Source organism: Cydia strobilella, chromosome 5 (assembly GCF_947568885.1).
Source record: "Cydia strobilella chromosome 5, ilCydStro3.1, whole genome shotgun sequence".
Taxonomy (NCBI): Eukaryota; Metazoa; Arthropoda; class Insecta; order Lepidoptera; family Tortricidae; genus Cydia; species Cydia strobilella.
In genome coordinates this window covers 15,523,905-15,550,396 of record NC_086045.1, presented here as the reverse complement: position 1 = coordinate 15,550,396, position 26,492 = coordinate 15,523,905, and the positions used below count along the sequence as shown (strand labels likewise).

Here is a 26,492-nt window from a genome sequence, read left to right as displayed (position 1 = left end):
ATTTGTTTGAAAATGTGCGGTAATGATGACTTTTGTTAAAAGTCAGAAACTTGTCATAATTAAAAAAAATAATCAATAAGGTGGAAGAAGGTTTCATACTATTTATTACTTATTACCTCAGGAGGCTCAGGAGCTATTAACACATACAAAGTAAAAAAATCGTAATATATTAATTTCTTCATAACCGCTACACTGGTTGTTATAATACTTTGTATACTGATTCTAACTACCCTAATGCATATGTACATTTCGGCTGTGTCCGATGGCTTAGGACACCCTGTATTGATTAAGCTTTTGAAAAATCAATTTTAAACAAGTTTACCTAAAGCGTATTTTAATGAACAAATCAATTAAAACTGGATAAAAAACTTTTATAAAAAAAAGATAAACCGACTTCAAAAAGGATGAAATAAAATATGGTCCTTTTTAGGGTTCCGTGTTTAAGTATATGCGTTACCAACTGATATGTTTGAAGTCGGTGCCAAGCCAAATTTTGAACCATATATTCATAGTGATTTTGGTGCAATTCGATAAAGGCTGCGGCTATATAAGTATGTACGTTGGATTGCCTAACGCAGCGTACTACGTAGGCGAACAACACGCGAACGCTAAGCAGCGCGGCACGGCGCCTTAATTAATCCTTTGATACCTATAGAAGTGTCCTACGTGGGCGATCTCTTTGCGAACGCGAACGCCTTGGGCCCGCCGCGCCGCGCCTTGTCGCTTCGCTTCGCGTTCGCGACTGTTCGCCTATGTAAGACGCAGCGTTACACGACGATAATAAACGAACTTTCTGTAGGTATTTAAGAACACACCTCAGAACAGAACACACGGTTGAACCTTCTTGACGCAGTTCGTACCATGCTTGTCGGCACATTAGTGTAAATCGAATGCGTTTATTTGTCGTCGTATTTTTTAAAGAGCATTTCTTACTAATTCTTGAACAGTCCATAGCACGCAAGTGTGGGATTGGGACTGAGTTATTTTCTGTCGCTTATCCAGAGGACTACATTTCAAAATATAAAACAATTCAAGGAACCTTCATGCCAAATTTCAGCTAAAGCGGTTCAGTTATTTAGCCATGAAAAGGTAACAAAGAGGCAGACAGAAATACTTTCACGTTTATAATATTTGTACAGTTGTAATTTATATACATAAAGCTCATTATTTTTGACTGGTATTGTTACTACTTGGCTTGGCACCGACTTCAAACATATCAGTTGGTAACGTATATACTTAAACACGGAACCCTAAAAAGGACCATATTTTATTTCATCCTTTTTGAAGTCGGTTTATCTTTTTTTTTATAAAAGTTTATTTTTCCATTTTTGTTTTGACATTGTTAAGAGCGTGACGCATGAATGAAAAACATAATCATGTTTAACTCTAAATTCGTAAACTTTATTAAATAATCAGAATTTTCCTCGAGTCCGTCTGGGAAATCATTCCTGTCACTAAATCCATTCTCCGCCCCGCCACTGTCCCAATCCCTCAAACCCCCCGATCACTCAACCTCACAGCACATCAACCCCAGATCACTGAACCCCTCGACCCTAAACCACCAACCCCTAACCCCAGACCCCTTAACTCCTAACCCTAACCCACAATCCCTTAACTCCCAACCCCTCAGTCCCCGACCCATCAACTCACCTCCCCTCAACCCCCCAATTACTAATACCCGCTACCTTCACCTCTCATACCTACCCCTCACTTCTCAGTCTCTTTGGTTGTTTCCAATCCAACACTACCTACATCAAAAATCATAATACACATACGAGGGAAGTTCCACATTTCGTCCGTAGTCTTCATCATCAGTAGCCTTACCACGAGATTGACATTGATATATTCGCTATCGTGTGCGTAACTTACTGTTTATGCATCTCGCTCGTACTGGCATATTAGTGTACAAAGTTACGAAGACGCTAGCGAATATTTAGTGTCAAACTCGTGGTTAGGCTACAATTGCACTACATCAAATTGGTTTTTTGGGAGGAAATGCTTGAGTTACTTTAGAAAACACCGAAATCACCATACACGTGCCTTTAAAAATTGAGGAGTTCCCTCAATTCCTCACGGATTCCATCATCAGATCAAAACAAAAAATGTTACGAAAACACCTTGGAGGTACTTCTTTCAAACAGAAAAAGAATTACTCAAATCGGATCATAGGTGCCGGAGTAATCGCTGAAATCATTATCATCAAAACAATCATCATCATCAGCTCCACTTCATCAAATTGGTGGTTTTCGAGAGAAAATCTCGAGTTGCTTAAGAAAACACCCAAATCACCATACATGTGCCTTCAAAAATTGAGGAGTTCCCTCAATTCCTCATGGATCCCATCATCAGAACAGCACCAGATTAATGTGGGACCACCTTGGAGGTAGTTCCTTTCAAACAAAAAAAGAATTGTTCAAGTCGGACCACGGGTGTCGGAGTAATCGCTGAACATCCTACATTAAAAAATCATCATCACTATCATCAAAACAATCATCATCATCAGGTCCACTTCATCAAATTGGTCGTTTTCCAGAGAAAATGCTTAAGTTGCTTATGAAAACACCCAAATCAACATACATGTGCCTTTAAAAATTGAGGAGTTCCCTTAATTCCTCAGGGATCCCATCATCAGATCAGAACCAGATTAATATGGGACCAACTTGGAAGTAGCTCCTTTCGAACAAAAAAATAATTACTCAAATCGGACTACGGGTCTCGGAGTAATCGGTGAACATACATAAAAAAAAAAAAAAAATATAGCCACAACCGAATACAGAACCTCCTCCTTCTATGAAATTGAAGTCGGTTAAAAATGTTAGTTTTATCATCATTTAAACAACCATATCATTTATAAAGTTGACCATCATAGCCCTGCGTGTACATATAAATATAGCAGGTGGCCATACATGCCATACATATCACTATAAGCGAAGACAATGTGTAATCACCTAATTCTACTTTATCAATACTTAAACAGTTACAAGAGCCCTTGAACAGTACTTACAAATGTTTTGATTAGGTAAGGTGTATTTTAACAACAAGATATAAGTATTATTACTATCAGTTAGTTATGTACACTCTTGACCTGAATTTCTTCGGTTTATCTACAATGCTACCATCATGGCATTGAAAATCGACTTTTAGACTATGCAGGTATATCTAATATTATGAGTGCGAAACTAACTCTGTCAGTCCGTTACCTCTTCACGCTTAAACATCTGAACCGATTTAGATGATAATTGACCCTCCAGCATGAATTGCGTACTCGCGTGCGACTCCGTACTTGAAGTCTTGCTAGATGCGTGCTGGAGTCGCGGGCGATAACGCAAGTTATGCTTAAGGGTTTGTTATAAAGATAGTTTGAGGCCCGGGGAAGTACATAGGATAGTTTTTATCAATTATCATCATCATCATCCCACGCAGGTGAAGTCACGGGCAGAAGCTAATGTACAATAATATTAATAAACATATTTGTACAAGTCCACGTTGTGTGATTATCATACCCCGGAATTTTTGGTGCGGGAATGATTTCGTGTGTTTATACATATAACTTTGTTTATTGTAAAATAGTTACCATAAACCTATAAATAAAAAATAAGTAGTAAACTCGAAACGGCTTAGAAATGTTCAAATATTTTACCACACACATTTTACCACTTTGGACGTGTCTCTCGCGCAAACTATTCAGTTTAGAAAATAATAATATTAGAAACCTCAATATCATTTTGGAAGACCTATCCATAGATACCCCACACGTATGGGTTTGATGCAAAAAAAGAGTTTCAGTTCTAAGTATGGGGAACCCCCAAAATTTATTGTTTTTTTTTCTATTTTTGAGTGAAAATCTTAATGCGGTTCACAGAATACATCTACTTACCAAATTTCAACAGTATAGTTCTTATAGTTTCGGAAAAAAGTGGCTGTGACATACGGACGCACAGACAGACAGACAGACATGACGAATCCATAAGGGTTCCGTTTTTTGCCATTTGGCTACGGAACCCAAAAAATTAGGATTCGAATCGATAAGTCACTAGAGAAAGTCCTCATGATTGCTAATGAAATTTTTGGCAACCGTACAGTGATCTAAAAAAGCGGTAGGCGGTATTTATAAGACTGCTTTTTAGCTTAGCAGGGCAGAATTTTAAACACGGGGGTCACCACAAGGTCACCGTAGTTGGGGATTTGGCTGGATTTGGCGAAAGTGGGGCCATCTCGCGGGGTTTAAGCTTTGAGTAACCTAGTCGAACTTTAAGAAGAAAAAAATGACACGTGTTGTCATTTATCAAAAGTCACTAGAACCCACCTACAGAACCTATTTACAGAATAAATTGTATCGAAATCATGAAGCTTGGTAAATTTAACTAGTAATCAAGACATGTTGCATTGTGAAAAACATATTCAGGAAGCGATAAGTGTCTGTGCATCAGTACGCAGGACAATGCCTCCAAATTGCTGGCGGACAGACGGACGCAAACTATCAGCACGAACTAATAGAGCAGGTAATAATTAACGGGAAGTAATAAAATGATCAGCCGTTTTGAAAACTGATCTGCAGAAAAAAATAGCAATTAAATCATTTGAACAGCACACAAAAAATTTGCTAGCAATAATTCGACTCTTGTTCAGCAAGTAATTCACAATTGGTCTACATTATAACCAATACCGATCTGCTTCTGTTATAATTTATCTGCTTAATAAATAGTTGAGCTGCAAAATAATTATTTGGTAAGCAAGATTTAAAAATTGGTTGCTAGAAAAAAAAACATGTCTCTAAACAGTTTAATTTAGTCGCATGCATATTAAAAGACAGGTAATCTGATATAATAAGGTGGGTTACGTTTGATTTGAAAAATCGGCAGAGTTGCAGGCGGAGCAAAATCAGTCCACGTGACACGAGCGGCCAATCGTGTGCGTGCATTTCATTCAATGGTTACTTGTTTGACACCAACTGCTACTAAAAAAGTGAGTTAGGTTAGAACTGCGACTTTCACAGAAACCAACTACTACTAGAAAAGTGGGTTAGGTTAGGTTACTGCGACCATTACAGAAACCAACTGCTACTTGAAAAGTGGGCTAGGTTAGTTTAGAACTGCAACCATTACAGAAACCAACTGCTACTTGAAAAGTGGGTTAGGTTAGTTTAGAACTGCAACCATTACAGAAACCAACTGCTACTTGAAAAGTGGGTTAGGCTAGGTTACTGCGACCATTACAGAAACCAACTGCTACTTGAAAAGTGGGTTAGGTTAGTTTAGAACTATTTGAGCAATATTATCAGGGCTTACTTATCAGAAAGGGCGGTCAAATACCCGATGCAAAATGAATGGGGTTTGAAACCTATGACATGCGGAGTTCCACAGGGGTCAGTCCTGGGACCACTCCTGTGGAACATTGGATATGATTGGGTGCTACGTGGCAGAAATCTTTCAGGGGTTGAACTGACGTGCTACGCCGATGACACTCTCGTTACCGCGAAGGCTAGTACGTTCAGCGAGGCGTCATTATTAGCTACGGCGGGAGTGGCTCATGTAGTGACAAGGATTCGTAGGCTGGGGCTGGAGGTTGCTCTTCATAAGTCAGAAGCCATTTGTTTTCACGGTCCTCGAAGAGCGCCTCCAGCTGGCGCTCAACTGGTGGTGGGCGGAGTTTCCATCGGTGTCGAGTCAACGATGAAATATCTGGGACTCGTTCTCGATAGCCGGTGGAACTTCAAGGAGCACTTTAAACGCCTGGTCCCGAAACTTATGGGTGCAGCTGGAGCTCTAAGCCGACTGCTACCAAATGTGGGGGGGCCAAACGTGGGCTGTCGCCGCCTATACACGATGGTGGTGCGATCAATGGCCCTATATGGAGCGCCCATATGGGGATATGCTCTAAATGCCGAAAATCAGACCCTTCTGCGGAGACCCCAAAGGGCCATAGCAATAAGGGTAATCAGAGGGTATCGCACTATCTCTTATGAGGCGGCATGCGCTCTGGCTGGGACCCCGCCCTGGGACTTAGAAGCAAGAGCTCTGGCGGACACATACTGGCGGATCGCGGAGTCGCGAGCTAGGAATCAAGAGCCTATGCTGGAGGAAGTAAAGCGTTGGAGAATGGATGCTCGCGATGCTGTTCTTCGTGAATGGGGCGAAAGGCTGGAAACTCCAAGTACTGGCCACTGGACGGTGAACGCGATTCAGCCTGCAATAAAGGAATGGATTGGGAGACAACACGGGGTTGTGTCATTCCATCTGACACAGGTGCTCTCGGGCCATGGGTGTTTTGGCAAATACCTGTGCGAGAGGGCTATGAGGGAGCCAACGCCAGCGTGTCACCACTGCGACGGTGTAGAAGATACGGCGCAGCACACGCTGGTGGATTGCCCAAGTTGGGATGAGCCGCGTATGGATTTGGCCACAGTGATAGGAGGAGATTTGTCGTTGCCGGCCATTATAAAGGCAATGACTCAAAATAAAAGATGCTGGCAAGCTATGGCCACTTTTTGCGAGGCAGTCATGGCTGGAAAAGAAACGGCAGAGCGCGCGCGGGAGGAGGATGCGGAAGCTCACCCGTTGCGGCGCAAACGAGCTAGGCGGAGGCGGGTCGCACATGACCGCCGCCTGCCGCCATAACGGGGACCTCTGGGTGGCAGTCACGGGGACGACTGTCACCTGACAGAATCTAGGTCCTCGTGGTGAGGGGCATTCTAGGACGCCCCCCCGAATGGATGGTTGGAGTTTTCCTCCAGAGAAGGGGCTTAACAGCCGTTCGCTGCGGGGTCATGGTAGAGTGCACTGGCGTTCCCATGGCCTCGCCTTACAGCACCGAGGCGACAGACAGGTGGTTTTAGTGGGTATACCGGACTTACGTGGTGAGTCCCACATAACCATCCCGGGTACATCCCCGCACCCGGGTGGTATGCGCAACGCATTTCCCCTGTATAAAAAAAAAAAAAAAAAAGTTTAGAACTACAACCATTACAGAAACCAACTGCTACTTGAAAAGTGGGTTAGGTTAGGACTGCGCCTTTTTACAGAAACCAACTGCTACTAGAAAAGTGGGTTAGGTTAGGCTACTAGAAAAGTGGGTTAGGTTAGGACTGCGGCATTCACAGAAACCAACTGATACTATAAAACAAAGTTAGTGTGCAGTAAGTGATTTGGAGGACAAAATGAAAGGGTAGTAATCAAATGATGGCCAATATTTTTTTTGTTTAAAAAATCAGCTGATCAGCAAAGGGGGTAGGGAGGTTAGTTTGGTTAGACATTTGCTGATCAACTGATTGTTCATCAGCTAAATACCAATTTATGCGGATCAGTTCCGCTTACCCACTGATTGCTTAACAAAATTTGATTAATGGAGGATCGTTTACAGCCGATCAAACAATTATTTTGCCAACCAAATCCATTTAGAGCAGCTCAGTATGACATTAATTGCGAACTGGTTTAGAAATAGGTACTTGCTAACCTTAAGTTGCTGATTCTGGCTAACCAAATATATATTTTTGTTCATCAAAATAGGAATATTTTGCAGATCGATTTAATGACACCCATAATGTTAAGAGCCCGTTATAGAATTTAGTCGCAAAAATGTAAAATTGATAGATTTAGTCGCTGATATTGTACACCTTTTGAAACGTAATAGAAATAACAAGTACTTGTTTCTATTAGCACGTCTTCTCATCTTGCCGTTTTACAGATCAATTTTTTTTAAACAGACCCACTAAATTAGTAATAATTTTTTTTCTGATCGACGTTTAGGTAAACGCGAGTAAAGTACTGATTTTGTCGCTCTTATTTGTAAATTTTATAGTTTGGACGGCTATTAATGGTAGTTTTGTATTACACATATCCTGTACTCCACCTTTTACAGATTACATTTTTATTATTATGACTTTGAAGTAGTGTAATTGAAAGTTAAACGAAATAAATTTTCTCCAGAAATTACTTCAAAACAAGTGACAATTTCTCTGAAAATCGATTTAATTTCAACGTAATTTTTAATCTTAAACAATCTACAACATTTGCTGAAACTGTTCTTATACATCAATTTGTATTATTTACCACCATAATTTTTTGATTAATTTTTAAAAACTGCCCCTTCTCTTCATATAACCTACCGGTGACGCACGCTCGCGACCTCATTATTAAAAGACAAGATGAGAAAACGCGCTAATAGAAACCAATACTTGTTATTTAAATAAATATTACGTAACAAAACGTGTACAATTTTAACGACTAAATCTATCAATTTTTCATTTTTGCTCCAAAATCGTTATAGATAAAATTTTCTCTACTGAGCTCGTTCACTTCTTCCCTGTACTAACAATGGCATTCTGTTAAACAAAAGCCATTATTTCTTTTGTTTAACAGAATGCCATTGTTAGTACAGGTAAATGAACGAGCTCAGTGAGAAAATGTTATCTATACCAGGCTCTTAAATAAATATGTACTTCTGAAAGGGAATACTTGGGATAAGATGTGGGGTTGGGATGTATGTGTTTCGGTGTGTGTTTTTAATACCACGTCGGTAGCAATCGCAATCAAGCATACGGTCTGTATACCTTATAAGCCTATATAATGGCCCGGTAAGCGGTCACCGTACCCTGTAGACGCCTGTATAACCTCAGGGATGTTACATGCGCGTTGCCGACCTTTTAAAATCCTGTGTGTGTGTGTGCGCGCGTGTGTATAAAAAGGAGGAGCTTGGTCGATTTTCGGAACTAAGATTTTTTTCAATAGTAGTATCGTATTTATAATGCTTCAAAAAAAGCATTTTTTTGGTTTAAGTGTAGGGTGGATATTAAGACGTGTTTTACCCACTTTAAATTTTGCTACTTAGATACTAGAAGTTCTGACAATAAAGGAATCTTATCTTATCTAGAATGAAGAATGTATTGAATCGATTAAATAATACACTAACACAGGGCTGCCGGTTGCGGTAGCTGTTAAGAAGAAGGGCAGTTCCCACAGCGTGCCGTCGCCAAGAAAACAATCTTATACCGATGATCCAACATGCTCCACTGTACAATCTGTATGTTTATTTCTACTTTTACTGGACTACCGCAAAAGAGTCGACGTACGTAGTGCGTAGTAAATTATAGGGTGAGATCTTTAGTATTGTTGAAACGAATCGCACTGGTATCTTGTCAGATCTCCAAGCCGCGACGGACTACGAGTGGCAAGGAGCCCTGAGGCACTTGAGGTGCTACTGAGAACATCGTGACAGAAATCGAATTTCATCCACGGTAGCAAGGAAAAATGTTGGCTAATTTTAAGATAATGTTTCCATGTGTTGCCTTGGCTGGCCCTGACGATAAAACGAAACTTATCACTTATTATATATATATATATGTTGCAAATATAAAAACCTTGTGATTATATCGGGGCTTGTCGGGGCCGTTATGGTAAGGGCAAAGTGTAGCCTGTGATCTGATAAACATTGATATGAGTATTATATAATTATAAGTAAAATTTGCGAAGGTCCTCGCGAAGGTTGTATGGACTATACTGGGTAATGTTAATTTTTATTTTATTTTATTTCAACAGGTATTTTACTAGTACCTTTGATTTTATTTTTAGGCCGTGTCAGCAGAAGACATACCTGCAACAAAAGAACCTGGATCCTCTGAAGCTATCAAAACTAAACCTTTGAATAAAAATGTTAAGCTGAGTAAGTATATGTTTTTTCACCACACCAGCTGCTGGTAGGCTCTCTTGATTGTTCAAAAAGTGATAAGAAAGTTGCATTTTATTCACATGTGAGGCAAAGTAATTAAATGCAAATTTTAAGTTGTGTTCTTACCTATGTCTGCTGGTAGAATTGACTTTTAAATGATGATTTTGAATTATAAATATTTAATAACTTTCATTTTAAATCGATTTGCTTTGATTTTGCTTAATATTTTACACTTCGTATTTTCCTTGTGTTGATGTGGTGAAAATTTTTGTGTTTCACTCGGTGGCAAAATGTGTTTAATCCTCTTACCTTGAAACCCTCAAGACTGCAACGCTTAAGATTCCGTTTTTAAAACCACTCGCTACGCTCGTGGTTCAATTTTGGAATCTTTATCTTGCTCGGGTACCTATTAAACAACAACTTTGCCCCCTTGTAAAACAATAGTTATTTGTTATACAAGGGTGCAAAGTTGTATTTTACCCGCGAGTGTAGAATTGAAACACGAGCAAGCGAAAGGATTATATAGTTGAACCACGAGCGAAGCGAGTGGTTCTAAAATAGAATCCTGAGTGTAGCGAGTGCTTCAACACACGAGAAGTAAAATACATTTGCACCCGTGTGTAACACAAAACTTTTCCCCTCACTATAGCGAGGAAAGTGCAACATCCACAGGCGTTAGATCATCTTCATCACTGGAATCACTAATTTTTTTACGATATTATAACAGAAAACTCTGGAAGTTGTGTATTTTTACGGAGTCGGTGAGAAAAGTTTTTAAGTAAAAAATTTGTTGACAATGTTGACATTTCTGACGTATGAAATGTCAACGATGCGTTTTGAAATTGCTTCGACTCAACTTGTGCGTTCAGAATTATATTTAACATCATTATAAAAAAAACAAACGTTTCTTATGGAATTTTAAGGTTTATGACTTATAATCATTAAATAAAGCTAAATTTGATATTTTTTATTAGATTCTCAAACGATTTATTTAATGATAATTAATATTGAACGAACCATTATCATGAGCGTTTTACGTTTTGTTATCTGTCAAGCTACTAAAACACGCTCCATCCAAGGTCAAATTACTTTCCCCACTAGTGGATAAAACGCGTTTTTCCCCGCTTGTTTTGAAGGTTAAAAGACAACTTTTCGAGCTAGTGAGGGGAAAAGTTATTTGTTATACAAGGGTGCAAAGTTGTATTTTACCCGCGAGTGTGGAATTGAAACACGAGTAAGCGAAAGGAATCTATAGTTGAACCACGAGCGAAGCGAGTGGTTCTAAAATAGAATCCTGAGCGAAGCGAGTGCTTCAACACACGAGAAGTAAAATACATTTGCACCCGTGTGTAACACAAAACTTTTCACCTCACTATAGCGAGGAAAGTGCAACATCCACAGGCGTTAGATCATCTTCATCACTGGAATCACTCATTTTTTTACGATATTATAACAGAAAACTCTGGAAGTTGTGTATTTTTACGCGAGTCGGTGAGAAAAGTTTTAAAAGTAAAAAAAATTGTTGACAATGTTGACATTTCATACGTATGAAATGTCAAGGATGCGTTTCGAAATTGCATCGACTTAACTTGTGCGTTCAGAATTATATTTAACATCATTATAAAAAAACAAACGTTTCTTATGGAAATTTAAGGTTTATGACTTAAAATCATTAAATAAAGCTAAATTTGATATTTTTTATTAGATTCTCAAACCATTTATTTAATGATAATTAATATCGAACGAACCATTATCATGAGCGTTTTACGTTTTGTTATCTGTCAAGCTACTTAAACACGCTCCATCCAAGGTCAAATTACTTTCCCCACTAGTGGATAAAACGCGTTTTTCCCCGCTTGTTTTGAAGGTTAAAAGACAACTTTCCGAGCTAGTGAGGGGAAAATAACTGTTGATCCTTATTTTGTTTTTTAAGCGTATGGTTCATCACGCTCCGCGATTGTCACGCCATTTATGGTCCTAGCAAAAATTTTCCATACTTCCATTCTTGTGAACTTAACTTTATTAATTTTAATTAAGATTGGATCTCCAATAATCATATATTTTGAGATGTGGCCGTATTGCAGGCAGGCGGCGACCTGAAATGTCCAATTTACCCTAAATGGCGTAACAATCGAGGAGCGTGACGCGTGACTGGTACAGCTACTCAAAATTAATAACATGATAGGCAATATATGGGTTGTGGTACTGTTATTCTATTTGTTGTAGATCAAGAAACGGTATTACCCCAGACTGCTCAATCAGAAGGTGGACTTGAAGATAAGCGGCAAGAGTTTTTAAAATTTCGAAAGCAATTTATTCAACAGCAGGTATCTTAGATTCATTTAATTTTATATACGACATAATAACAAGAACATATGTATAGCAAAACTCGAAATGAATACCTCAACAAAAGGAAATGGTACAAACCACAAACGTATTAAGTAGAGGTAACATAATCGGCGTTCTTCTCGCTAAAGAACGATCTCTCAGACAACCTACATTCTTGTATATCCTAGATTACCTAGATTAAATATTTATTCTTATAATATGAAATTACATTATAAATTATGCTAGACTAATCTACATGAATTTATTTTATAAATGCAATAAAATATAAATAAATATAAATTCTTTATTCAACGACCAACTGGGATCAATCAGCGTTAGTAATGCTTATGGGTAATCTTATACAACGGTTATAGTAACAGCAAAATTAATTATATTATTATTATTATCAATTCCTTATTACATATTTATTTACATATTTAAATATTTATAAGTTCCTGCGCACATGAATGAGGCAGCAGTTGTTCAAATAAACACCGTCAACCAGTGTTGGCCGAACGCTAATGCCATTAACCATTAAAAATTAACAATTAAAAAGGTTAATGGCCATTAACCATTAGCCATTTAATTCGGATTAAAGTTAATTCGGATTAAATTTTTGAGACGTTAATGGCCATTGAAGTTAATTCGGATTAACTTTAATTCGGATTAACTTCAATGGCCATTAAAGTTTCAAAAAATTAATTAGAATTACTCTCAATTGCATTAACGTCTAATAAAATTACATTCGTGATATTTTAAAATGAGACAGCAAAATGACCCTGACTGAACCCTGGCAGTAGTAGCAGTACCTACCTACTACCTAGTAGAATTCTGGTTTGGTGCAACACAGACATACGCGGTTTTGGTCATTTAAATCGTCTTGATGAGCACTTCGGAGAGCCGTACCCATGATAGAGCTGATGCTGAACCCTGGCAGTACCCAATGGATCTAAGGTTTGGTGCAACATAGGCACACGCTGTTTTAGTCATCCGACTCGTCTTGATGAGCACTCAGGAGAGCAGTACCCATAATGGAGCTGATGCTGAACCCTGGCAGTACCTAGCGGAACTAAGGTTTGGTGCAACATAGGCACACGCTGTTTTAGTCATCCGACTCGTCTTGATGAGCACTTAGGAGAGCAGTACCCATGATAGAGCTGATGCTGAACCCTGGCAGTACCTAGTGGATCTAAGGTTTGGTGCAACATAGGCACACGCTGTTTTAGTCACCCGACTCGTCTTGATGAGCACTTAGGAGAGCAGTACCCATAATGGAGCTGATGCTGAACCCTGGCAGTACCTAGCTGAACTAAGGTTTGGTGCAACATAGGCACACGCTGTTTTAGTCATCCGACTCGTCTTGATGAGCACTTAGGAGAGTAGTACCCATGATAGAGCTGATGCTGAACCCTGGCACTACCTAGTGGATCTAAGGTTTGGTGCAACATAGGCACACGCTGTTTTAGTCACCCGACTCGTCTTGATGAGCACTTAGGAGAGCGGTACCCATGATAGAGCTGATGCTGAACCCTGGCAGTACCTAGTGGATCTAAGGTTTGGTGCAACATAGGCACACGCTGTTTTAGTCACCCGACTCGTCTTGATGAGCACTTAGAAGAGCAGTACCCATAATGGAGCTGATGCTGAACCCTGGCAGTACCTAGTGGATCTAAGGTTTGGTGCAACATAGGCACACGCTGTTTTAGTCACCCGACTCGTCTTGATGAGCACTTAGGAGAGCAGTACCCATGATAGAGCTGATGCTGAACCCTGGCAGTACCTAGTGGATCTAAGGTTTGGTGCAACATAGGCACACGCTGTTTTAGTCACCCGACTCGTCTTGATGAGCACTTAGGAGAGCGGTACCCATGATCCACTAGGTACTGCCAGGATTCAGCATCAGCTCTATCATGGGTACCGCTCTCCTAAGTGCTCATCAAGACGAGTCGGGTGACTAAAACAGCGTGTGCCTATGTTGCACCAAACCTTAGATCCACTAGGTAGTGCCAGGGTTCAGCATCAGCTCTATCATGGGTACTGCTCTCCTAAGTGCTCATCAAGACGAGTCGGGTGACTAAAACAGCGTGTGCCTATGTTGCACCAAACCTTAGTTCCGCTAGGTACTGCCAGGGTTCAGCATCAGCTCCATTATGGGTACTGCTCTCCTAAGTGCTCATCAAGACGAGTCGGGTGACTAAAACAGCGTGTGCCTATGTTGCACCAAACCTTAGATCCACTAGGTACTGCCAGGGTTCAGCATCAGCTCTATCATGGGTACTGCTCTCCTAAGTGCTCATCAAGACGAGTCGGATGACTAAAACAGCGTGTGCCTATGTTGCACCAAACCTTAGATCCATTAGGTACTGCCAGGGTTCAGCATCAGCTCTATCATGGGTATGGCTCTCCGAAGTGCTCATCAAGACGAGTCGGATGACTAAAACAGCGTGTGCCTATGTTGCACCAAACCTTAGATCCATTAGGTACTGCCAGGGTTCAGCATCAGCTCTATCATGGGTACGGCTCTCCGAAGTGCTCATCAAGACGATTTAAATGACCAAAACCGCGTATGTCTGTGTTGCACCAAACCAGAATTCTACTAGGTAGTAGGTAGGTACTGCTACTACTGCCAGGGTTCAGTCAGGGTCATTTTGCTGTCTCATTTTAAAATATCACGAATGTAATTTTATTAGACGTTAATGCAATTGAGAGTAATTCTAATTAATTTTTTGAAACTTTAATGGCCATTGAAGTTAATCCGAATTAAAGTTAATCCGAATTAACTTCAATGGCCATTAACGTCTCAAAAATTTAATCCGAATTAACTTTAATCCGAATTAACTTTAATGCAATTGGTTAATGGCGGAACTAATGGTTAATAAAATTGATCAATGGTTAATTAAAATTAACAATTACGGCCAACACTGCCGTCAACCCTGTCTGCCATAATGGTCAGGATGGCATTATGTGTTTTATTATTGTTTTATTTATTAACTCACAGCGATACCAGAAATTATTTAATTTATTAATTCTTCGAGGAATATCCTGGATCTAGATGATGGACCCAGTCAGATCCTGCTGGGAGATCTAATACGGCACCAGTGTAAATGTAATCCACTCGTGACCGTAATAACTCTATGGATAAAAAAGTCAAATTTAACATGGTGCTGATAAGCGTCTCCTTCCATCATTTTGACATTTGTTTGTGATAGAAAAACCATAAGAAGACAATTGCCATATTAATTTAGGTTAAATAAGGGATACCAGATTATGCTCTTTTCCTATAGAATGAGTACATCGATCGATACACCCAATTGCGTGACATGGAGGCAAGGTCTGGCATGCTCAATTCGCGGCCCATCGGAGAGGTGCGTGTGCTGTCCGTCACAGACTGGCCGGCCCATGACCTGCTGCTCATGACCGAGGCCTCGTCCACGCAGCCCCGAACTGAAATTAAAGGAGTTCTTGGTACTTATACTAAAGTCATATAATATAATCAGACCGATACGCTCAATATTCGTAGTAGCATGTAGTAGGTAGCTAATAAGCCTGAATGCACGTTCCCATTTCATTCCTATTTGCAACAGGGCCGAAGATACTCCAGCAGCTAACTGTTCAGCTTTGTGAGGTACGCGATGAAGTCCTAGCCATGGGTACCGAGCTGATAAGGCGACGCCTGGATATATTGAAATTTGTACGCGCTATACAACGCAACGAGAACAGGGTGTTTGTTTACGAAGGTCAAGTAAGTACAACCAGAAAGTAGTAAATAATATAAGACTGACGAACTCGGAACAAAATACCGTTCCGCAGTATAAATCTAGGTGGCTAATTAAGGGTCCCCGGCAAGCTCGGTTCTACATACAAACGTTGTTACGCTCTCATTTTTAAGAGGCCTAGCTTGAGATTGCTCTGAAATTTTGTACTTACAATAGGATAAGTCCTGTACCTAATTTGTTTATGTAGGTTCAGATACCATAGTAAAAAAAAATACAGCGAATTTAAGTTTTTACTCTATTTCGTTTGTTTTATAAACTGGAGCTATATAAACTAATTACAGGACTAGATATACCTCATGCAATTGTATGTGCAAAGTTTCATTAAAATCCAAAACGTAGTTTTAAAATGAGAACGAAACTCCGTTTGTATGGTGAAATTCGGCCGAGCTTGGGGACTTTAGCGCCACTTGCACCATTTCTCTAACCCGGGGTTAATCGGTTAAACCTGGAGTTACCATGGTTAGCAGTGCAATTTGACACTGGGTTAACGGTTTAACCGCTTAACTCCGGGTTAGTGAGATGGTGCAACTGGCCCTTATTCGGGAGTTAAAATGGGTTGAATGTTTGTATTAATCCCCTAAGTTGGTGAAAAAGGGTTGAAAGTTTGCATCGAGAACGAACATTCTTTTAAATAGTATACTTAAAAATCTTGTAAGGGGGGTGAGAGGAATTATATTGCGAACACTTTTTTTCACTAAGGAGCTTGAAACTTCGTAGGTTGTGACAGACAAAACTCATGCGTTGTATATGTAAATGATTAACCGTCCCTACTTCTATCTTTTGCTGCATAATGTTCTATGCTCATGTAGAATATATAACCACCAACATACAAATCCACGCGTACGAAGTCGCGGGCAACAGCTAATTGTAATTTAATTATATATTTTTCATAAGTTTAGTTTAGTTTATTATAGTAGTTAAAGATAGCATATGGATAAAAATAAAAGAACTGCTTCAAAATGTGCATTCGGTAAAAATATATATCATTATATAGGATCGTGCATGGCCAGATTTTATCGTGTACAGTCTTTATCATCTCATCATGAACCCATCATGGTTACAAGATTTAAAAGATGGCAAAGTTGTTGTTCAACCTCTCGTGCTTAGATTGATTTGAAAATTGGAATCTTGAGTGTTGCAAAGGTTTCAAGGCACGAGGGTTAAACAAACTTTGCCACCGACTGAACGTTTCACTACACCAACGCGAGGAAAATACTAACTGTGAAACATAACAAATCAAATCCAAATGAACGGTATTCAATATTTATCGTTGCCACTCGTGTGGATAAAATGCAACGTGCGCGTCAGTATTTGAAGAATAAAGAGAGCCCTTATAAGCTGGTTTGGTGAAAAAACAATTGTAAATATTTATATAATGTCATACTTTCAGAATATAGTGTGGCAAACTAAGAACGCCGAGTTGGATGAAGAAACTACAAAGTTACGAGAACTTGTTTTAACAACGGTTAAAAATGTAGAATATAAACTAACTCAGAGCTTAGACGCTGCCAAGTAAAGTATCTTTATCTTTATTAAATACTTACATATAGATACATTTTGTTAAAGCTGTTTTTTAAAGACATTTCACATGAAAAATACATTGTTTAAATTGTGTAATGTACGGAACCCTTGGAACGCGAGTCCGACTCGCACTTGACCGGTTTTTAGGGTTCCGTACCTCAAAAGGAAAAAACGGAACCCTTATAGGATCACTCGTGCGTCTGTCTGTCTGTCTGTCTGTCTGTCCGCCTGTCACAGCCTATTTTCTCCAAAACTACTGGACCAATTAAGTTGAATTTGGTATGCATATGTAAGTTTGAGACCCAAAGACGGACATGTAACGTAAACAAATGAATTTTAAACGTGGAGGCCACTTTTGGGGGGTAAATGAGAAAATTAAAAAATAAAGTTTTTCAAACTATATCGTGTTATATATCAAATGAAAGAGTTTAATAGTGAGAATCTCAGATACATTTTTTATAATTTTACGATAAACAATTTAGAAGTTATTCAAGAAAATAGGCAAAAATTTACCATTCCCCCCCCCCTTTATCTCCGAAACTACTGGGTCTAAAGTTTAAAAAAAATAATACACAAAATAGATCTTTACCTATATATTACAGGAAAACCTAGTAGAAATGTGCAGTCAAGCGTGAGTCGGACAATTAATTTTTAATTTAGATTTAAGTAGTTTTTGATTCGACCCCTACGGGTTTTTTAGACATTTCACTTACGTAACTCACGTTTCACATAAAAAATACATTGTTTAAATTGTGTAATGTACGGAACTCTTGGAACGCGAGTCCGACTCGCACTTGGCCGGTTTTTTTACGTGAGTTACCTCAGAACTCGGTGATTTCTCACTCTGTTTTGTGAAGTCGGCTTTTTTCTAGGAATTATTAAGAATGATTACAACTATTTAATTGTTCATTTTAGAATGCCTTGGAAGGATAGAGACAATCTGTTGAAAAAAATAGAGTGTTTACAAAGAGAGCTTTCTATACTCAAGAAAAGTAAACAAAAGGAGGATACCATCAGCGATAACAAGGTAACGAGTGAAGAAATCCTGCTCGATCTTCGTGTCGTTTCCATAAAACTCAAATCTCGGTACTTAATTTCAATTCTGCTGCAGAAAATTTTAGAGGATTTGCACCGAGAGCGAGCTTCTTGTGCCAGAATGAAAGAGATGCTGGCAGCAGCGGAGGACAGGGCCACGGCGGCGCGAGCGCGCTGTGCTGAGCTCGAGCGCCAACACAGTGCCAACGCCAACACAAGCCGCCCCAAGTGGGCGGGTGGCCCCAGACAATTGGTAAACAGCCTTCATCATCAAACTATATACACGCCCCCGTGCTGGAGCCCCCAACTCCGACAAAACTGTGCAGGGAAATTATGAATTTCATCGCAGGTGTTTCATGATTTCATGGCTTCAAAACAATGGGCTACCGCTTTAGCATAAAAGTAAACCACAGTCTAAAGTTTATGGTGGCGGAGATGCTCAGAAGGTTTGCTGTGAAATCATTTTTGCTTAATTTGATAGGATCACGTTTTTGTGACATTAAGTAGGTACTCATCCAGGTATGTAGTCACATTTATCACGCACGACATGATATAATTAAGCATGACATAACTGTCCTGCGGTGGCAGCATGGTTGTATTTTTATCGCCTGTCACTATACCTATCACTTTCGCACTTACATACTTGTAATGTTACAGAACGTGACAGGTATGGTGACAGGCGTTCAAATGCAACCGTGCTCGGCCCGCTGATAAAATACATAAATAAATACGATAGAACTACGTTTTCAGCCCAACCGGAAGTAGGCCTACATTTAGGAAAAGTAAGTTAGGATACTATCGTAAGGTTCCCGTATCTTCTAAAGGGTTGCAACCCTTATTGTTTTCATAATTCCCTTATTATACAAAAGCTAAATAAAAGTAGGTGGCTAACAGGTATGTTGTCGGAGTAAGTAGTGTTAACCCATGTCGAAAATTTACTATCCATTTTACTTAAACTTTCTGTATTTATTATTTTCTACAGCATAGTAATTGTTGTGGAGTAAGCCATGACACTCATATAAAAAAATCAGAGCCTCAAAAGAATGAAGTAACTATTGAAGTGTTATCCAGGCAACGCGATGCACTGCAGTTAAAGTAAGTAATATACAATAACACATGTATACTTAATATGCTTCCTGTCCAATCCTAATTTATTTTTGGGATGATGACAAATGCTGAACTGTATAAATAATCTAGTTAAATAGATAGAAAATAAGTAATTTATAATAAATTGGACACAAAATAACAAATAAATACAAGACGCCAAAGTTTCAAGACAGCTTCTATAGGTATACTCATGCGTGGCGATAGCGTCACGTTTAATTAGAGTACCTAAGCTAAGGTATATATAGGTAAGGGGCGTTTAGTGTGTTGAGTACTCTACGATTTTCTGACTTTGATTGACATTTCTAACTTTTTATAAAATTAGAATTGTATCACGTTGTAATTTCTGTATTTGTTTCTTAAGTATGTCCTTAATTATGTTTTGTAATGGGCGTAAATTGCCTTATTTATTAATGCTTTTGGCAAATTAAACAAAATAATATTAAAAAAACATTTCAAACAGAGTCAAAGAATTTCAAGAACGTGCCACAGTATTAATGCAAGAGGCTGAGAAGCGAGAATCTCAGCTAGCGTCTCTACTGTCGAAGCTAGAGGATCAGGTAACAAACACTATACGGAGTAGGCATACGGCCTCCCCGAGGGCCTACCGCCAACATCTCTCTAAACGCTCGAACACGCAAGAACTATATAGTGAAGCAGATACTGAGGGCCTAGCCTATATGGCAATCGTTTGCGCCGTAGCGAACGAAACTGTAATGTCTCTCTGTCATACTTATATGGGAGAGATATTATTAGATTAGGCGCAAACGATCTTGGCTCTGATTTCTCTCTGATTTCAATTTTTCGATGTTGGCGATAGGCCCTTAGACTTGTATTTAGGGAGGGCAAAAGTGAGTCGTTAACATACGGAAGTCTGTTAATTAAGAAGTTACCTACCACCACCCTACTTTTCTGAATTTTTAGTATTTTAGTTAACTTATCCTGCAGTCAAATTAATAATGTAATACATAATATTAAACAGCGGAAGTAAGTAAATGTTTTAGTTTCTCGATCATTATAAAAGTACATTGTGATACGAGACGGGTACGAGAGGGGTAAGTGAAATTTGGCAAACGAGGTTTTTAGATGCATTAAAGACTCAAGTTTGCAATATTCTTATCCCCGGAGTTACACACAATGTTTCTCATCACATTTGCGAAGAAAAAACTAAAATTTTATCGAAATAATTCTTAAATACGGTGAAATTTCAAACATTGTTTCGCCATTTTGTCATTCTTTGACAGGTTAGGCATCGAAGGCACATACCTATTTACGGCATTCAGCCACGATTGAGAATTCTGTAAAAATATTTTAACCGGTAAATATTTTTTAACATTACAATAACAATAAATTATTAACGTAAGTATTTTAAAAGTAATACTCATTTATACCTACTTGGTTCGTATCATAAATTAGTGACACAAGTAAAAAAAAGCTATAACTTCCTCGGGAGTCGAAATTTTTTTCATAATCCGTAACTCCCGCGGGAACAATATATGCCTTGGTCTTCAGTATATCTGCATGAAATAAGATCTTTTTCGAGCAAATGTGATGAAAATAATCAAAACTACCAACCATGTTATATAAGGGTTTTTAAACAGGAACAAAGAAAGCAATCATCGGAAACACTGGCCCAGGAGACAGAAATACGTTTAAAAGATCTACAGGAGCAATATAAATTGTTGCAAGAACGTTGCCGTGCTTTGGTTGAAGCACAGCACATGAAATGTCTGGAATACTTGCCTCGGAAAGGTAATTTATAATCTATGTAATACTAAAATAGTCTAATACGTAATTCAGCTGATAATATCAACATCAATTGGTTATTGATATATATCGTTTAAATTATTTTTTCAATAGTTCCATGTTCATGTCAAGATTTAGACATTCTGTATGACCTGCAAGCAACAAAGAACGCCCTAGGGCGCGTCAATAAAGACCTGGAGGTCAGTCGTGCGGACAAGAAAGGCTTGGTAATATTATTGTTTCTGCAAAGTAGTATATGCATACAAATATATATAGGCGTTTACAAAACCACACGCAGGAATGTTCACAACAATAAAGCACAGCTAAATCGATTTTTCGAGGTAGTATATATTAAATTTAATCGAAAATAGCTTAAAGATTCTTGGGAAATCCTTTTGAAGCTGAGATGAATAGGTATACATAGTAGTGCCAACTGAAATGTTCACACTTAGTCACAGTTTAAAAGTTTCTGTGTAGATACACGTTACATACGTAGATACTTATACCTACATATATATGTCATTTCAGCAGAATCGACTTGAAAACGAGAAGGAGGAGGAGTTGCAAACAGACGAACAAACAATTGCAAACTTGCAGAACAAAATTGAAGAACTTACAGAAAATAAGAAAATAATGTTGTTATTTTGTTATCTATATATATTATACTCGTATAAATGCGTGTGTCCTGACTGACTGATTCATCAACGCAGAGTCGAAAAGATAGAAATTTGAAATTTGCACACCAGGTTGCATTTATAAATTGTACAAGAGATAAGAAGCTATTTTGAGATATTCAACCCCTAAGGGGGTTTAAAAGGGGGTGTAAGTTTGTATGGGGTTCAAGTTTTATTAAGCTAGGAACTTGAAACTTTGTAAAAAAGTATTTTATTTAAATAGAAGATTGAAACCTAATTTCAGCGTTTTTGACAATTCATCCCCTAAGGGGGTAAAAAGGGGGCTAAAAGTTTGTATAGGGATCAATTTTTTTTTAGTGCGGGACTTGAAACTTCGTATGGAGGCACTACGTTACAACACAAGAAAAGTATATAATTTCAGCATTTCTAAAAATTCTTCCCCTAAGGAAAAGGGGGTTGAAAGTTTGTAACGGGAACAATTTGAGTAGGGACTTCTTGTAGAAAGACCTATTAGAAAATAAGAAAACTAATTTCTGTGCTTTTAAAAATTCATCCCGTAATAGGATTAAATAGGGATGTAAGCGGTGTATCGGGACATACTAAATCCACGCGAACGAAGTCGTGGGCATCAGCTAGTTATTTATTTGATTTGATTTCGGAAACGCTAATTATTTGTATTTCTAGGGAAGAAAGCCTGACATGCTATGAGAATCAGATCTCCGCTCTTCGGACGGAAGTCAGTCTGCTACGAAGTTTTAACGGTTACAAATCCTGCGATTACGAAACTCCCCATGAAGAACTGGAAAGCCAAGTAACTATAGTTCTATGTATAAATCATAAGCACGTTGTGCATAGGTTCTACCTACCTGTTCGAAATGTAAATTCAAATGGTTTTGAGTCAACGTGTCATATTTAAAGTATAAAAGTGCCATCCTTTACTATAGTTTGTCAAAGGACTGTCTCATTTCAAACATAGACAGAGAGAATCACACTATCTTTGTCTTACACTAGTACTAGCACCCAAAAGAAAGGGATAAGTATAATTTTCCTGGTTGTTACTGACTGACAAATTGGATTGACCAACTATAATTACAATTACTTACATATATCCGTAGCCCTATTTGCTTAAAGCGTCGATCGGGTTCATGTAGGTACGTTATACTGGTAGCAAGTGATGATTTTGGCAGGTCCAGGTTGGTGTCGAGCTTTGGGTTTCATAATCTTGCGTGCTATAGGTACGCATCCACATTGGTCGGCCTATCGCTTATGACGGGTGCTGTCTCTGGATGGTCTAATTGTATTTGACAGGTTTTCGAGCTGTGCTCGCAAGTGGAGCGGCTGAAGCGCGAGCGTGAGGCGCTGGCTTCGGAAGCGATGGCGCGCACGCTGCTGCTGGAGCGGCACGAGCGCTGTGCGGAAATGTTCGCACGCGTCACTCGCGCCAAACACGAGCTCGCCGCGCAACTCACGGAAACCGTTAATTCTACGCCATCCATGCCACACCGAGTGGGTAGTAGCGAGGTAATATAATGGAAGATAATTTATAGTATTATATATAACATTTCGTAATAATGTAAGTACCTAACTGTATACAAGAGGTACCATTTAGTTGCAATCTGCCTCATGATAGTGATACAGACGATACAGTTGTGCTTAAGAGACGCAAAATTTTTGGCGTTACTCATAAACGCGCTACGAACCTCAAATCATTTGTCTTAATCTGTCATTTGGACTTACATATAAGAAAGGGATAAAACATAAATTAACTGATTGAGGCTTGTAAACTTTTATTAATTAGGGGGTTTAATTTTAACGATTTGAAGAAATCGCAAAACCTACAAACATAAATTTTATATCTTTTTTTCATATCTGTTCAGTTGTCAAACCTGATGTCAAAGACGTACCTGAGTAGCGCGAGCACCTGGTCCGCGCTGCGTGTCGAACGCGCCCGCGTGCTGCGGCTCGAGGGCGTCGTGCACGCGCAGGCGCAGCAACTAGAGCGCGAGAGCTACGTGCGCATCAAGCAGGTGGGAGGAAGTGCTGGTACTCGTGGAGTGCGTACGGTGAGGGTAGACTCACGTGCACGTCAGCCTCGATGGTGTTGAGGAGGCGGGAACACGCGAGCCACGTCCTCGTATACGCATCAAGCTGGTGGGAGGAAGTAGCCAGTTGGAACTCGTGGAGTGCGTACGGTGAGAGTAGACTCACGTGCACGTCAGCCTCGATGGTGTTAAGGAGACGGGAACACGCAAGCCACGTCCTCGTACGCATCAAGCTGGTGGAAGTAGGAGCTATCTAGAGCCGTTTAGCTAGGTACGCTACGCTTAGTGTGCAACGCGGGTAGAGTTCACGTACACGTGTTTCACCATTTGCATCAAGCAGGTAAAAAGTAACATCAGGCAATAAGTGCTGAAAAACATTTCATTTTTAAAAACATGCTTAATTATTGTCGGCTGTATTTAATTTCCTCAAAGAATGAAACTCGTCCAAACCAATCTCGAGGGATCTACCAGTAGCTACCGAAGAGATCCTCTGTCCATCTTCTGGTTCCATCATCAGATCCGTACCAGATTATTGTATTATCATACTTTATGGATTATTGTATTGTGTACCTATATTTGCAGTTACTTTTCCAATCGTTACGGGTATTAATAGTACATTTCGATGCTAGTGCGGAAAGTATGTCACGTCACGAGTACCGAGATATCTTGCCAACAGCCGTAGGCGAGTGGCAAGACTCGGGACGAGTGAAGAATGACATTTACGCACGTGTATCGAACGACGTTTTTTAATACAGTTGAGAAAAAATAAGAAAAGCAACAAGTAAAGAATGAAATTCGGAACTTTTATATTATTAATCCTGTGACATCATTGACATTGACATTATGAAGAGGTGTTTTTCTTCTAGCTTTTATTCGACTAGAATAGATTTTGTTATTATTATTGAACCCACTTCAACGAAAGTTTTTTTTTTCAAATGCATGTTCTATAAGACAGAAACAATTGTAAATATTAAAACATTGTACTATTATTACCTAAATATCGTTATTTACGATTATTTGTGTATCGTATATTTATAAAAACAATATCTATTGTTGCCTTTGGAAACTTAAAACATTCTTGCAGTAAGAAAATACGTCTCTTCTTTGACAGGCGTTCCGTTCCATTCAGACAACTTATTAAGAACGGTTTTTCGATATTTAAAAATATACGTGTTATAATACTTATAATGATGAAGAGGTATGTAATAAAATATGAAATATGCATATTTTTCGTATTCTTACATTAACAATAAGTTTTTATGTTGATTACGACGTTTAAAGGAAACTAATATTAACACTCATCAATAAGTAGTCATGAATTGGAACAAGTAAAAATTTAAAAAAATTGGAAAAGTAAAAAGCACTAGTTCGCGAAAACCAACTTTCCGCACGCTAAACAGCCACGAAAAGTAGCATTTTTTGAGCAACTGTATTAAAAGTTAAAATCGACTATAAAGCTAAATTTAGTACTTTAACATTTTGTTACATAAATTGCTAGTTCTTTAGCTAGTCAGTTACAACTGAAGTTCATATAAGTGTCATAAGGAGTAAAAAATACCGTGGACCACCCTGTGTAGGTAATTATTATTCATAGTGACAAGGTTTTTTTTCTGTAACTTTTATTACTAATTTCTTTACTTTTAATGAAGTTTGTCTATTATAGGACCGCCGGCGCGCGCAGCTCGAGCGCGAGCTCCTACGAACGTGGGCTACCGGCTCACAAAGCCAAAACAAGTTCAAGGAAGCTGATACGCTAACCACCGACTCCTTATACGTATGTAAGAAAGAGACCATACCGAATCTAGAATTAGCGCAGTAACGCGTCTATCGCAACAAGTTTTCGAGGTTATAATAATATCTTCGCGTAATTTAGGACACGGTTTAGGACATGTGTTTGTTATTTATGTAGCCTCGGTGTCATTTAATAAAATATCAAAATTAATCTGTCTGTGTTTGAAATATACTTATTAAATTTGAACGAAATCGTTTTTTTTTACCTTACTACCAATACCAATGGAAAAAAATAACCTCCGTACTACAGAATAGTGACGGTAACATCACATGTGTGAGTACTTTACAGCGCAAAGAATACGAAAAGAATCTCATCTCCTATTTCATAGCACGGTATTACTAAAGTCAGCTATGGAGTCGATAGGAGTATGGCTTCTTCATAGGCCTAGGCCCCATTTTCCTCCCTGGATATTGACATTTTGGAAAATCTGATAAATAGAGCTAACTTTTGAACGGAGCCGCCACGTCTGTAATTTGCAGTACAAAAAAGTCTGCCAATATTTGCGGGGGAGGGAACGTCAAATGCCATGTCAGACAAACATCAGTCCATACATTGTGTATGACCATTGGCCGACTATTTTCGACAGAGGGGAACGCCTGTTAACGGATACTCCGTTTGGTTATATCCTCCTAGTTACTTAAGTATAGATTTTCGTACATTGACCCGTCTGTTGACATCTCTATTATGATGCCGGTTGTATCAATATAATAATGCGAGTGCAATAGAGATGTCAGCAGGCGGGCCAATGTATGAAAATCTAATATGGAACGCGTCTCTTCTTTAGTATAAGCCAAAGAGTAAAGTTAAGTATTATACCTCTATGGTATAAGCCTCACTTTACCAAGCTATG

General features: G+C 38.9%; 1 protein-coding gene across 1 annotated transcript; it reads left to right on the top strand.

Moving 5' to 3' along the window:
• The first annotated feature begins 6,708 nt into the window (after positions 1-6,708).
• Positions 6,709-25,688, top strand: LOC134741779 (myosin-11-like). The gene is made up of 18 exons (XM_063674674.1): positions 6,709-6,856; positions 8,912-9,018; positions 9,567-9,657; positions 11,890-11,990; positions 15,276-15,456; positions 15,576-15,733; positions 17,158-17,279; positions 18,204-18,315; positions 18,400-18,576; positions 19,297-19,418; positions 19,891-19,987; positions 21,029-21,179; positions 21,288-21,400; positions 21,705-21,808; positions 22,493-22,619; positions 23,117-23,329; positions 23,686-23,835; positions 25,514-25,688. The coding sequence occupies exons 1-18, from the start codon at positions 6,709-6,711 to the stop codon at positions 25,667-25,669; spliced, it is 2,430 nt and encodes an 809-aa protein (XP_063530744.1). The 3' UTR covers positions 25,670-25,688.
• Positions 25,689-26,492: the final 804 nt, after the last annotated feature.

Bases quoted from the DNA above. Each gene is read 5' to 3' on its own strand.
- LOC134741779 (XM_063674674.1), top strand. From the start codon at position 6,709: ATGGATGGTTGGAGTTTTCCTCCAGAGAAGGGGCTTAACAGCCGTTCG. The intron at 19,419-19,890 runs GTAAGTAATATA...CATTTCAAACAG, and splicing joins CGCGATGCACTGCAGTTAAA to AGTCAAAGAATTTCAAGAAC. The intron at 21,180-21,287 runs GTAATTTATAAT...TTTTTTCAATAG, and splicing joins GGAATACTTGCCTCGGAAAG to TTCCATGTTCATGTCAAGAT.